Source organism: Coregonus lavaretus (genome assembly GCF_964263955.1).
Source record: "Coregonus lavaretus genome assembly, chromosome: 22".
NCBI lineage: Eukaryota > Metazoa > Chordata > Actinopteri > Salmoniformes > Salmonidae > Coregonus > Coregonus lavaretus.
Genome location: NC_140009.1, coordinates 15,971,386 through 15,986,312, shown reverse-complemented (window position 1 = coordinate 15,986,312; position 14,927 = coordinate 15,971,386). Strand labels below are relative to the sequence as shown.

The following is a 14,927-nucleotide window of genomic DNA, read 5'->3' as shown; positions in this document are numbered from 1 at the left end:
AGCACATTATCATCAGAAATTGTAATACATGTGCTTGCGAAAGTATTCACCCCCCTTGGCATTTTTTATATTTTGTTGCCTTACAACCTGGAATTAAATTTGATTTTTTGGGGGTTTGTATTATTTGATTTACACAACATGCCTACCACTTTGAAGATGCAAAATATTTTTTATTGAAGAAATAAGACAGAAAAACAGAAAACTTGAGCGTGCATAACTATTCACCCCCCCAAAGTCAATACTTTGTTGAGCCACCTTTTGCAGCAATTACAGCTGAAAGTCTCTTGGGGTATGTCTCTATAAGCTTGGCACATCTAGCCACTGGGATTTTTGCCCATTCTTCAAGGAAAAACTGCTCCAGCTCCTTCAAGTTGGATGGGTTCCACTGGTGTACAGCAATCTTTAAGTCTTACCACAGATTCTCAATTGGATTGAGGTCTGGGCTTTGACTAGGCCATTCCAAGACATTTCAATGTTTCCCCTTAAACCACTCAAGTGTTGCTTTAGCAGTATGCTTAGGGTCATTGTCCTGCTGGAAGGTGAACCTCCGTCCCAGTCTCAAATCTCTGGAAGACTAATACAGGTTTCCCTCAAGAATTTCCTTGTATTTAGCGCCATCCATCATTCCTTCAATTCTGACCAGTTTCCCAGTCCCTGTCGATGAAAAACATCGGGATGGTGTTTTCGGGTGATGAGAGGTGTTGGGTTTGCACCAGACATAGCGTTCCTTGATGGCCAAAAGCTCAATTTTAGTCTCATCTGACCAGAGTACCTTCTTCTATATGTTTGGGGAGTCTCCCACATGCCTTTTGGTGAACACCAAACGTGTTTGTTTCTTTTCTTCTTTTGAGCAATGGCTTTTTTCTGACCACTCTTCCGTAAAGCCCAGCTCTGTGTATGGCTTAAAGTGGTTCTATGGACAGATACTCCAACCTCCGCTGTGGAACTTTGCAGCTCCTTCAGGGTTATCTTTGGTCTCTTTGTTGCCTCTCTGATTAATGCCCTCCTTGCCTGGTCCGTGAGTTTTGGTGGGCGGCCCTCTCTTGGCAGGTTTGTTGTGGTGCCATATTATTTAAATTTTTTAATAATGGATTTAATGGTGCTCCGTGGGATGTTCAAAGTTTCTGATATTTTTTTAGAACCCAACCCTGATCTGTACCTCTCCACAACTTTGTCCCTGACCTGTTTGGAGAGCTCCTTGGTCTTCATGGTGCCTCTTGCTTGGTGGTGCCCCTTGCTTAGTGGTGTTGCAGACTCTGGGGCCTTTCAGAACAGGTGCATATATACTGAGATCATGTGACAGATCATGTGAAACTTAGATTGCACACAGGTGGACTTTATTTAACTAATTATGTGACTTCTGAAGGTAATTGGTTGCACCAGATCTTATTTAGGGGCTTCATAGCAAAGGGGGTGAATACATATGCACGCACCACTTTTCCATTATTATTATTTTATTTTTATTTTATTTTTATTTTATTTCACTTCACCAATTTGGACTATTTTGTGTATGTCCATTATATGAAATCCAAATAAAAATCCATTTAAATTACAGGTTGTAATGCAACAAAATAGGACAAACGCCAAGGGGAATGAATACTTTTGCAAGGCACTGTATCAGTCAACACATTGGTAATTTTTGTTCACTGTATCTGTACGGTACTAATTTATCGACTACATCACATATAACACATTGGTAATGGTGTGAATGTCTGCTATGCTAGACAGACAGACAAATCTCACCATGTCTATTTCCCTTTACCTGTGAAAGGAATGTTACATCAAAATCACTATTATTTTCATCCGCTGGTCTACACAGTATTTATTTAATGGCTGCTTTTGCTTTTCAAAATAAAAGTTCATAGAATTTTAAGTAAAGTTGTATTTGCCCTAAGATGTATTACTCAGCGATATCTAACATCTCTTATAATTGTAGTTCACGGTTTATTAAATTTTTGTTCCAATAAATACATTAATAAATAACTAGCAACAATTAAAAGGACTGAAAAAGTCCCAATTCATTCAGTACTTGCTAAAAACATATTCTCTCTTGTCAATTGTGGTTACACGTTAATTATTTAGGTTATTTATTAAAAACAAAAGAAGAAGAGTAATACTACAGTATATACAGTACTATATCATAGCAGAATGGGTTTAGCTGCTCATTTATGAAACGGCCTCATCTGCCTAAGGTTCGACTTCTGAGAGTGAATTATTATATACATTTACATTTAACATTTTAGTCATTTAGCAGATGCTCTTATCCAAAGCGACTTACAGTTAGTGAGTGCATACATTTTCATACATTCTCTTCTATCGTAGAGAAACAGTGCCTCCTGTGCACGACTTTCAGTAAAGTACTCTTCTTTTTTATAAAAAGGTTTTTGGCTCATAAAGAATCACAATGATGTAAAGTTGTATAAAAAAAACATATCTCCTTCTTCCTCATATACACTAACCTGATCCATAGGAGTCCTGGAGTGCAGTTAAACTTGCATTGTACAATCAAGACCCTCAAAACCATGTTGAAATGTTACTTCCATGGTCTGAAACTTAAAACCTTCACCTGTTTTAATTATTGTCATTCATGAGGTTTGGAAGGGAAGCTCTTTTCAAATGTCAGTCGAACTTGAACACTTTTAAGCAAAATAAACATTTATGAAATCTCTGATAAAAAAATTGTGACCAACTAGATCAAGACGGAAATGTACTAGTTGGAGTACATGCCCTGTCAAGGGGGGTAATAATCACTTCGAGGTGTTGTAATAAAGAAATAAACGGAACACACAAATCCTCTCAAAAAACAATCAAATGGATGTGTCTGTCTCTCTGGCAATACCTGATGCTTTTGTGACAGCTAACATTCCAAAGCCAAACCCGATGGAGCACAGCAACTCTTGAGGGTAAAATAAATTAATAATAAATATAATAATTATTAAATAGGTGTAGGTGTGTATTTACTGCTCCGATGCCTGTGGGGCGCTTCGTGGCTCTGCTGTCTCCTGGCGGACCATGACCTGACCTGAGGCACTGCTGGGCTTGAGCCGCTGACCAGTCTTGCCACAGAACGTGCCCTGGAACTCCTGTTTGATGGAGAACTTATATTATGAAATATAATTATTATATTATGAAAATAGCATTTAACAGATTGTGAAAGTTTGCATGCCACCTCTACCAAAGCGTAAGGGGATTATAAACTACAGAATTTATAACACATTGGTAATGGTGTGAATGTTAGCTATGCTATAGACAGACAAATCTCACTGTGTCTTTTCCCCTTTAAAGCAGTGTCCACGTTTGTGTGATCTAGTACATTATACATGGACGTTTTTGATGGATTCTGTGCATGTATGATGGTATGCAAAACTACACTTTACATCTTGCAGGTTGGGTTTTCCCCAATCCTTACATCTGTGTGTATGTGTGTGTGTGTGTGTGTGCGGACGTGTGTGTGTTTGTGTGAGTATGCACGCGTACGTGGGTATGTTCGAGATAGCGCGCAGTTTTGTGAGTGAGCTGTGAGATTATGCTTGTTTTAGTGGTCATAAGCATGACAAATAATTTAATGGCAGTTCTAGTCTTAGATATCTGTTAGTGTTTTACGTGTTCTAATTTGTTTTTAGATATCATAGAGAATCAATTCAGACACTGAATGGCCTTCCTCATTGATCTCTGTCGTCATAGTGGTTCAGCTACTTTACACAATACTACAGGGAGCCTCTCACGGCTTGAATCATTGCACTGTGGGTTCAATGCATTCCCTGGGTCGTGTGTGTGTGTGTGTGTGTGAGAGAGAGATAGTGAGAGAGATGTGAGGTTTAGCTTTGAATCAGAGGCAGCAGCTAAAGCCTGGGTCTGAGAGTGGGTGAGATGAGACTATCCCTTGTCCCTCCTCAGTCTCTCATCAACTATCTCTATGTTTTTTCTCTTGCTAATTGAAGACAAGACACACTTGTGTAGAATTGTGGAAAAGATCATATTTGTTTAAAGGATCATAGTGTGTGTGTGTGTGTGTGCACGTGTGTGCGCGTATGTGTGTCCATCCCTTTCACAGTAAGGCGAGTGGGTGGTAGCGGCAACTGGTCTGCTTATGTGGCTCGTTGCATAGCAGACATGCTTCTCACTGCTAGATATTACTCATTTCCTCAAGCCTATACACACACACACACACACACACACACACACACACACACACACACACACGCACACACACACACACACACACACACACACAGACAGACACACAGACACACACAAACACACAGACACACACACAGTCTCAGTTAGGCACTAACGCTCATACACATGCTGACACACTGACACGCGCAGGCTCAAAGCTTCTCAGTGTTATTCTCACTTTGGTGGGCTTGCCTGTGCTATTTCTCACAAATCTATCACTCTGTGACAGGGTGTGACTAGTAGCTGTTGCTGGTGTTTCTATTAGTGCTGTGGAGGTAAAGTAGGAAGTAGTCTGGGGAAAGGGGCTTGATCCCCTGGAGGTTAGGCTGTTGACCCAGGATGACTGCAGCATGTATGGCCACCAACACTCGGACAACACTCTGGTCAGCAGCCCGCTCTAAGGTCAGTTACTGTACTTTAGATCCATGCATAACCAACTCCATCAACCGTCTGTTCTCTTGTGTTCTCAACTGCTCTTTTTATGTCTAAATGTTGTTTAGCTGGATTAAATTAACTACTTGCTGAATAACAAATTCACTGTTGGAGTTAATTAAAATTATTTACTCTCTACTCACTGTGATAAGTATTTAAATGAACATACAGAACTTGTTTCAGAGTGGGAGTGGAGATGTATTGGTGTGGTCGCAGCTGTTGATCTACTTGCTTATGGCGGAGGTGGAATAGCTGAGTCATTCTTGTTCCTCTCTGTGGTCAGATGCTGAATGGAGGGACTGTCTCATTCTTATGCAGGACACTAGGTTAATACAACACTGTGTGTATTTCCTGTGGAGAGTAGTGGTGTAGTGGACGGTAAACTCAAGTAAACTCAGTTTACCCACGCTTTTTTTTTTGCTTGACAGTTTACCCACCTTTTGCAGAAAAATAGCGGCCGTTACTTTTTTCACTGCGGCCGGCAATCAGAGTTTACCCACCTATTTTTTTACCACTACATCACTGGTGGATAGAAGAGGGAGAGGATGGAAAGGAGGAGAGGGGGAGAGGCATTTTGAAAATATTTCACAAATTTCACTTTTGCAATTCACAAATTCCTCAATGACATCAAAGCCTGTTGATATTTGTTTAAGTTGATTAGAAATCCACATTTTCTAGGATTTGTATTTCTTGATATGCATTACACATGCTTTGAGTATACGTAGAAGCAACAGATTTGGACTGTCCCTTTCATTCAAATGAGTGGCAGTTACTGTAACAGTCTCACAATATTATTTCAACATTACCACAACACTCCAACCACACTGCTGTGCGATAAGGTTGTGTGTGTGTGTGTGTGTGTGTGTGTGTGTGTATGTATGTGTGTCTCTGCATCTCTATGTGTGCGTGCCTGTGTGTGTGAGCGAGTGTGAGCGTGAGCATGTGTGTGCCTTCTCAGCTCTCCTGTGTGGGAGGTGAGAGAGTTTTCTTCAGCTTTAGAGTGAATCTGTAAAGGTTTTCCTCAGAGAGCATCAGAGTCAGCATAAATGTTCCCTCTGTCACTCCGCTGCTGTGGGATGGAAGCCTGGCAGGGACATTGGAACTGACTTGACTTGGCCTCTTTACTCCTTCTGGCTCTGGTTAATGGGATTAGCTGGCACCAGTGTATTACCGTGTTATTTTGGGGATGACTGTTCTCTGTAACAAGAGTACATTTTGTCAGGCAAACCAAAATTGTACTATAGCAGTGAGCAGTCTTGCTTTCTTCCTGATAAACAGACTTAGATCTCTCTCTCACCAACAATGGTCTATACATACCGTTATACAGTTAACAATCGCTTAGGAGACGATTGGAGTTTGGGTACTTTCCAGGGTGAAAACCTCACCTGTCAGATTCCCATGCATGCCTTAGTTATTTCAGTAAGTTAGTTTTATCACTACATATTGACATCTATATCAATACATCAATGGGCTAAATCGGGATTCTCCCAAAATGTGGTTGCTTCACCACAGAAGTTTGTTGTGCTTTTCAATAAAAATATTTTAAATTCCTGTTGATTCTACTCCAATTCAACCCTCAATATATCCCAGACTGTCCAACCACTCCATCAACACGTAAAGGCCCAGTGCAGTCAAAATTATGATTTTTTTGTGTTTTCTATCATATTGTAAGACAGCTGATTAAATGAAAACACTAAAAAAGTGGTCAGAAATCTTATCAATGGTTATTTCCTGATAGTTGCTGGTTGAAAATACAATCTACACAGGCCCTTCTAATCAACAGGTTTTGGCCTACCTGGTGACATCACCAGGCAGAATATGTTAACATAAACCAACAACAAAGAGAGTCCCAAACCTCTCTGCCAATAACAGGTCATTTTCAGATTACATATTCCTCCCCCTCCCCACTCAGACCACTCCCAGACAATGCTAGCAAAATTCTTGGTTGAGATGGGGTTGTTTTTTTTTACATTGTAATGGGAAACTATTACATCAAGGTACTTAATTGTTACCCAGAAATTATTTGATATTGAAATAAAAACTCATTGGGCCTTTAAGTCAATTCCTGGAGTAGTGTATCTCTAATCCATATGGAGTGATTGATTGACATTGAACCAAGCAGCAGTCTTTACACTGAAACAACTGAACACTCCACTATGCTCTGCTCCAACCCTCTTTTGTAGTTTGAGTAGTTGACGAGCGACAGTTTGCCATCTCTCTTCCCTGTGTGGACTCAGTTTCCATGGCGACAGTGTGGCGGGCAGAGGCGACCCATCATTCAGGGCAGGTGGGACATTGTAGAATAATAATGAAGACATCAAAACTATGAAATAACACATATGGAATCATGTATTTTATATTTGAGATTCTTCAAAGTAGCCACCCTTTGCCTTGATGACAGCTTTGCACACTATTGGCATTCTCTCAACCAGCTTCATGAGGAATGCTTTTCCAACAGTCTTCATCACTTTTTTGCTTTCTTGAGTAAGGTAGCTCCGAAATGCAGGTGTTTCAGCCTAGCTCAGTGCTTCCTGTGGTGGGTGGGGAAGCCGGTGGAAAATACGGAGCGTAGGGGTTGGTAATGTTCTCTAGTTGCGCCGTGATTGGCTCAATGTTCTGTCACTCATGGGGACACTACATCACCACAAAATCTACAGGTAGACCTAAAAAATTCAAGCCCCTTAGGTGCTGCCATAGAGTTACATTAGAAGTGCCCATCCAAGAAGGCTCAAGGTCATTGGCCACAGATAAAATAACGTCAAATCACATTATATCTACAGTAGCTTTGATTGGACTGATCATGTTAGCAGATCAAGCTAGTAGTCATCATCATGAATCAAGTCGACAAGCTACTGGCAAATCCTTGTCAATCCTTGTCATATGAAGAGAAATAATGAAGAGAAATTATAGATAAAACGTATCGGGCTCATCGGCCATTGGACATAAACATTACACAACAAGTTGGAAATCACAAATTCAACAATGAGTGGTTTGGAAGGAATCAGTGGCTAACTGCAAGCATTGCAAAGCATTCACTAGCCTGCTATTCAGTGGAGTGGGTGTGTGGTCCAAGTCTAGGTTTAAGGGTCTCTTTTCCAAGCTTAAAAGGATAAACATTCAACATTGGCCATGCTGTCAATCCAGCATGACTTCTGCCGCGTTCAAAACAACTGGAAACTCGGAACTTGGAAATCTCAGACTTCAGTGAGTTCAAGACAACTGGGAACTCTGAAAAAAAACGAGCTCCGACTGGGAAAATACTTTTTGAATGGTCATCCAACTCGGAATTGCAAGTCGGGAACTCTGGCTTCTTTCTAGAGCTCCAACCTGAAGATCACTGACGTCATCATGATTCAACCTTGTTTTTATCAGAGTTCCCAGTTGTCTTGAAAGCACCATAAATCCAGAGAATGCCAGACTTTGATGACAAAGTGTTGGGGAGGACTGGCGGGTGGCGGGCGGCGTGTGGCGGTGGCAGTAACAGTGGCGGGAGCTGCGCTGGTGGGGCGGTGGAGCAGTCACATCAAAGCAGCTCATATAGAAAGTTTGGAGAAGAATTAGTGGAACTGAATGAAACAAGGCTGCTCAGCTCTGATATACAGCGCCTTCAGAAAGTATTCATACTTTGACTTATTCCACATTTTGTTGTGTTACAGCCTAAATTCAAAATTGATTAAATATATTTTTTGCTCTCCCTGATCTACACACAATACCCTATAATGACAAAGTGAAAACATGTTTTTAGACATTTTTGCACATTTATTTCAAATGAAGTACAGAAATATCTAATTTACATAAGTATTCACAAACCTGAGTCAATACTTTGTAGAAGCACTTTTGGCAGCGATTACAGCTGTGAGTCTTTCTGGGTATGTATCACTGAGTGGCGCAGTGGTCTAAGGCACTGCATCGCAGTGCTAGCTGTGCCACTAAAGATCCTGGTTCGAATCCGGGCTCTGTTGTAGCCGACCGGGAGACCCATGGGGCAGCGCACAATTGGCCCAGTGTCGTCTAGGGAATGGCTGGCAGGGATGTAGCTCAATTGGTAGAGCATGATGTTTGCAACGCCAGGGTTGTGGGTTCAATTCCCATGGAGGGCAAGTATGAAACATAAAAAAACAATGTATGCACTCACTAACTGTAAGTCGCTCTGGATAAGAGTGTCTGCTAAATGACAAACATGTATCTAAGAGCTTTCCACACCTGGATTGTGCAACATTTGATCATCATTTTTCAAGCTCTGTCAAATTGGTTGTTGATCATTGCTAGACTGTTGTCTGGACCTATGGCAGTCTCTATGGGGGTGCCACAGGGTTCAATTCTTGGGCAGACACTTTTCTTCGTGTATATCAATGATGTCGCTCTTGCTGCTGGTGACTCTCAGATCCACCTCTACGCAGACGACACCATTTTGTATACATCTGGCCCTTCATTGGACACTGTGTTAACAAACCTCCAAACGAGCTTCAATGCCATACAATACTCCTTCAGTAGCCTCCAACTGCTCTTAAACACCAGTAAAACTAAATGCATGCTTTCAATCGAACGCTGCTGGCACCCGCCCACCCGACTAGAATCACCACTCTCGACGGGTCTGACCTAGAGTATGTGGACAACTACAAATACCTAGGTGTCTGGTTAGACTGTAAACTCTCCTTCCAGACTCACATAAAGAATCTCCAATCCAAAGTTAAATCTAGAATCGGCTTCCTATTTCGCAACAAAGCCTCCTTCACTCATGCTGCCAAACATCCCCTCGTAAAACTGACTATCCTACCGATCCTTGACTTCGGCGATGTCATTTTCAAAATAGCCTCCAACACTCTACTCAGCAAACTGGATGTAGTCTATCACAGTGCCATCCGTTTTGTCTCCAAAGCCCCATACACTACCCACCACTGTGACCTGTACGCTCTTGTTGGCTGGTCCTCACTACATGTTCGTCGTCAAACCCACTGGCTCCAGGCCATCTATAAATCACTGCTAGGCAAATCCCCGCCTTATCTTAGCTCATTGGTCACCATAGCAGCACCCACCCGTAGTCTGCGCTCCAGCAGGTATATCTCACTGGTCATTCCCAAAGCCAACACCTCCTTTGGCCGCCATTCCTTCCAGTTCTCTGCTGCCAATGACTGGAACGAATTGCAAAAATCTCTGAAGCTGGAGACTCTTATCTCCCTCACTAACTTTAAGCATCAGTTGTCAGAGCACCTTACCGATCACTGCACCTGTACACAGCCCATCTGAAATTAGCCCACCCAACTACCTCATCCCTATATTGTTATTTATTTTGCTCTTTTGCACCCCAGTATCTCTATTTGCACATAATCTCTTGCACATCTAGCATTCCAGTGTTAATACTATTGTAATTATTTTGCACTATAGCCTATTTATTGCCTTACCTCCATAACTTGCTACATTTGCACACACTGTATATATATTTTCTGTTGTATTTTTGACTTTATGTTTTTTTACCCCATATGTAACTCTGTGTTGTTTTTATCGCACTGCTTTGCTTTATCTTGGCCAGGTCGCAGTTGTAAATGAGAACTTGTTCTCAACTGGCTTACCTGGTTAAATAAAAGTGAAATAAATAAAATAAATAAAAGACAACCATTTTCAGGTCTTGCTGTAACTCAGCCACTCAGGAACATTCACTGTCTTTTTGGTAAGCATTGTAGATTTGGCCTTGTGTTTTAGGTTATTGTCCAGCTGAAAGGTGAATTCATCTCCCAGTGTCTGGTGGAAAGCAGGCTGAATCTAGGATTTTGCATGTGCTTTTTTATCCTGAAAAACTCCCCAGTCCTTAACGATTACAAGCATACCCATAACATAATGCAGCCATCACTATGCTTGAAAATATGGAGAGTGGTACTCAGTAATGTGTTGGATTGGATTTGCCCCAAACATAACACTTTGTATTCAGGACAAAAAATTGCTTTGCCACATTTTTTGCAGTATAACTTTAGTGCCTTGTTGCAAATAGGATGCATGTTTTGGAATATTTTTATTCTGTACAGGCTTCCTTCTTTTCTGTAACTGTTTTAAAGTCACCTTTGGCCTCATGGTGAAATCCCTGAGCAGTTTCCTTCCTCTCCGGCAACTGCGTTAGGAAGGACGCCTGTATCTTTGCAGTGACTGGGTGTATTGATACACCATCCAAAGTGTAATTTATAACTTCACCAGGCTCAAAGGGATATTCAATGTCAGCTTTATTTTTTGTACCCATCTACCAATAGGTGCCCTTCTTTGCGAGGCATTGGACAATCTCCCTGGTCTTTGTGGTTGAATCTGTGTTTGAAATGTACTGCTCGACTGAGGGACCTTACAGATAATTGTATGTTTGGGGTACAGAGATGAGGTAGTCATTCAGAAATCATAATTAACCCTATTAATCCATGCAACTTATGTGACTTGTTAAGCACATTTTTACTCCTGAACTTATTTAGGCTTGCCGTAACAAAGGGGTTGAATACTTATTGACTCAAGACATTTTAACATTACATTTTTTATTAATTTGTAAACATTTCTAACAACATAATTCCACTTTGACATTATGGGGTATTGTGTGTAGACCAGCGACAAAAAAATCTAAATGTAATCCATTTTAAATTCAGGCTGTAAGAGAACAAAATGTGGAAAAAGTCAAGGGGTGTGAATACTTTCTGAAGGCACTGTGTACAGGGAAACACACACATACTCTCACTTCAACACACACACCACCCCTGTGGTGATATCAACAGTGTTCCTCTCAGCTTAGGGTGGGTGGTGACCAGCTCTGTCCATCGCTGGGGGAGTGAGATAGAGTTATAGCAGCCTGAGGAGGGTGTGTGTGTGCAGGTGCGTGTGCGTCTGCGTGTGTGAGTTTGTGAGTTTTTGCATGTGTACGTGCATGTGTGTGTGCTTGCCTCCATCTGTGCTTAAGTAAGTGTGTGTGTGCGTGTGTACTTGCATCAGTAAATAGGACATAGAGGAACAGCCCTCAGGGGTGTGAGGGAGGCGCTTCCTGAGAATAGTATAAATCATATCTGTATATTCCATCCTCAGAGAGAGAGAGATGAAAAGTCTCCTGCTGGGAGTTTATACAGCGTGTGTGTTTTTACAGCTATTCTGCACTGCCTCCGAACTGCACTGTTCGCACAAGGCGCGGCGTATTTTTAGAACACTTGTGGGAGTTCATGTGCTTCTTGAACGAGACCAGTAAACTGGGTAGTTTCAGTCCCGCCACATTACCAGCAATGTCATTATTGTGTGTAGCAACTACAATGATCTCGAGCTGGAGTTTGTGAGCAAGAGTTGGTAAACTGGAGTTGATAGTGTAGGTGTTTGGGTTGGGGTTGATTGTCTGAAGTTCTATTGACATCAGAGACTCCATGCTCAGATCAATAACATCTGCATTGCTGTATTTTCAACCCAACCTCCAAAGGATTACAGCATGTGCACAGGCGAGAGAAAACATTCTCTGCCTGTATCTGTGTCTGGCGTTTGTTTGTAAGTCCTGACAACTCTTGACAGCTAGGCCTGACAGACTGTCCACATTTCACTCTGATATGTTCACACTTCACTCAATCTCTCTGTCTCTCCCCCCCCCCCCCCCCCCGCAACCCCCCCGCTTTCTCCCTTTGTCTCCCTCCTCTTGTTCCCTCTCACCTCCTCCCCCTGTCTCTCTGGTCACAGTGATCTGACAGTGATGTCGTGTCGAGGCCCTCCCTTCTCTCTGCGCCCCTTGTTTTCCCGTGAGGCCCATGTGACCTAGACGTCGCCCAAACACAGGGGGCCCGTGCCCGCCGCCGCTGGCGCCCACCCATGAATCCCAGCCCCGACCGCGGCAAAGAGTGCCTCCCCCCTAAGAAGAGGGAGTCCCGGCATGGCTCGGCCGACCAGCGCCCCCCCCTGGACGAGTTCAAACCGCCCGCTACGCCCCCCAGGACCTGGCCCGCAAGCAGCTCAGGGAGGGGGGAGGGGGGCAGGGAGAGTGAACCGCCACAGACGAACCGCCACAGCCTGCTACCCTCTATCCCACCCCCCCTCCCATCCCCGGGTATCCCCTTTCCCCTGCCATGGCACCTGGCCTACCCCTCCTCCGCCCCCCTCCCCCATCACTCCAGGTGGCTCCATGGTGAAATCCCCCTGACCCTGCCACCCCCCTCCTCATCCTCTTCCTCCTTTAAGAGCCCCTTCCCTGCTGACTCCAGAGACATGTGGTCCAATTTTAACACAGGCCGAAGGGACTACAGCTCCTCTCTCTACCTCCCTGACCTCTCCCTGACTGAGGGCAGACACAGGTACCCGGGCAAGAGGCCCAACGGGCTAGATGGGCTGGGCAGCAGGACTGCCTCTGCATCTAGGGTGGCACCCCCCTCAGGAGAGTACGGGAACGAACCCAGCGGCAGTGCCAGGTTGGGCGGCAGCCCCCACGGTTCCCATGCCAACGGGAGAAGGAGACACCAGGAGGTTTCCACAGTGCGTTCCCAACCTTTCAGAGATTTCCAAGTGCCACCTCCGGAGGGCCCTGACTCACATTCCTCTCTGCAGGACAGGGACCCCCGCGGGACGCCAAAGGCTGGGACCCCCACCCTGATTCCCACCAGTCCCCAGCCCTATGGGGCAGAGATCCGGGCAGGGAGAGGGGAGCTGCTGGACCCCCTGGGGGGCTCTGTGGCGGAGGCCCATATCTACTACTCCCTGAGGTCTGTGTACTCCACCCTGCAGCCCAGCCACCTCAGTCCCCAGGCCCAGGCTCAGCGCTACCCACTGTACAGCCCCTCAGGCAGCTCTCTGTATGGCCTGAACACCATGAGGGACTCACAGCACTCAACCCAAGGGCAGTCTAACAGCCACAGCACAGAGAGAGACAGACAGCAAGAACAAGAACGAGAAAGAGAACATGAAGGAGACAGAGACATCAGACAGAGAGACAGCAAGAGAGACAGAGATAAAGACAGCAGGGAGCTCTCCCCTGGGCAGCAGTACTCACGTCCCCTTGCCTCCCCCCTCCTTCCCCACATGACCGCCTCACCCCCTGCCCCCCACCACATCCCCCCAGCGCTCCTACCTCACTTTGCCAAGGGTTCTCTGATTGAGCTGGTGGGGGGTCGTCTGAAGCGTGTGGAGGAGCTGAGGACAGAGGACTTCCTGAGGAGTGCCGACACCTCCCCAGAGTTCCACCTGAGCACCTGCACCGTGCTGCTCATCGCCCCCAGCAACACACACGGCTTCAACCACCTGCAGGTCCTCCTCACAGACCGCAACACTCAGGTCAGGGGCTCATCGATCCTCTATATTTCTATTTGAGTCACTGCTAGACAATAAATTATATTTAATTATAAAAGGCACTGGTCATTCACTAGTAAAGCAAACGTTTTTAATCCACTCCAATCATGTAAGGTAAACATATGACACATTTCCATTTAACAAGAATTGTTCAAATCATGAATTGAAATTAATCTCCTTAGTAAAAACTGTGTAGATGCCAGCACTGTTGTGAATATGTTGTTGTTATTCTGTGCATGTAGGAGTTACTGACGGTTCTGGTGGAGTACCCATTCTTCGTGCGTGACCGTGGCTGGTCTTCCTGCTGTCCCCAGAGAACTTCCCAGCTCTACGGCCTATCCTGCCGCCAGCTCAGCGAGGGAGACATCTGCCTGGCCCTCACCCCCTTACACACACCTCGCACACACACACACTCACACACACGCGCAGCCCCCCGGGGCCACCGCACACACACCCGGGCCGGGGCCTGCACACACAGGGAGGATATGCCCCCTCCTCCCCCTCCTCCTCCTCTTCCTCATCCCTCCCCTGCTCTCATCCCTCCTCCTCTCCCTCCTCCCCCTGCAGACCCCCTCACCCAGGAGCAGCCACGCCCACGCAAGAGGCGATGGTCTGCCCCCGACCTCCTCCCTTCCACTGGAACTACTGGGATTGACAAGACCACTGATTTACCTCACGGCTCCAAGCAGAGGAAGAGGCAGTAGAGCGCACACGCAAGCACAAACACACCCTCCTTGTGTGAGACCACGAGGCAGGGTTGCAGGGAAGGACAAAGAACAGGCAACTTTAAGGGTGTCCACACTGCTGCCCAAAGTATGAGCCCATACCTCTCTTCTTCAGCCCTCTGTTCCCATCTCCCTCTCTCTGCTTAGCACACCTCTGAAAGGGGCAGCAGTCTGGGGGGCAGCAGTCTGGGGGGCAGCAGTCTGAGGGGCAGCAGTCTGTGGGGCAGCAGTCTGGGGGGCAGCAGTCTGGGGGGCAGCAGTCTAGGGGCAGCAGTCTGAGGGGCAGCAGTCTGGGGGGTAGCAGTCTGGGGGGCAGCA

The 14,927-nt window shown here is 45.0% G+C and overlaps 1 protein-coding gene across 1 annotated transcript in view; it reads left to right on the top strand.

Annotated features, from left to right (window-relative positions):
- Positions 1–14,588, top strand: part of LOC311149707 (uncharacterized protein) — a gene marked incomplete at its 3' end in the record, with an annotated part of 42,576 nt that extends 27,988 nt beyond the window's left edge. Inside the window, exons 2-3 of the mRNA XM_084186916.1 lie at positions 12,289–13,869; positions 14,127–14,588. Coding sequence (XP_084043042.1) covers positions 12,418–13,869; positions 14,127–14,588 — 1,914 coding nt within the window. The 5' untranslated portion in view covers positions 12,289–12,417. The remainder of the gene's footprint in view (positions 1–12,288; positions 13,870–14,126) is intronic.
- Between the last annotated feature and the right edge of the window lie 339 nt (positions 14,589–14,927).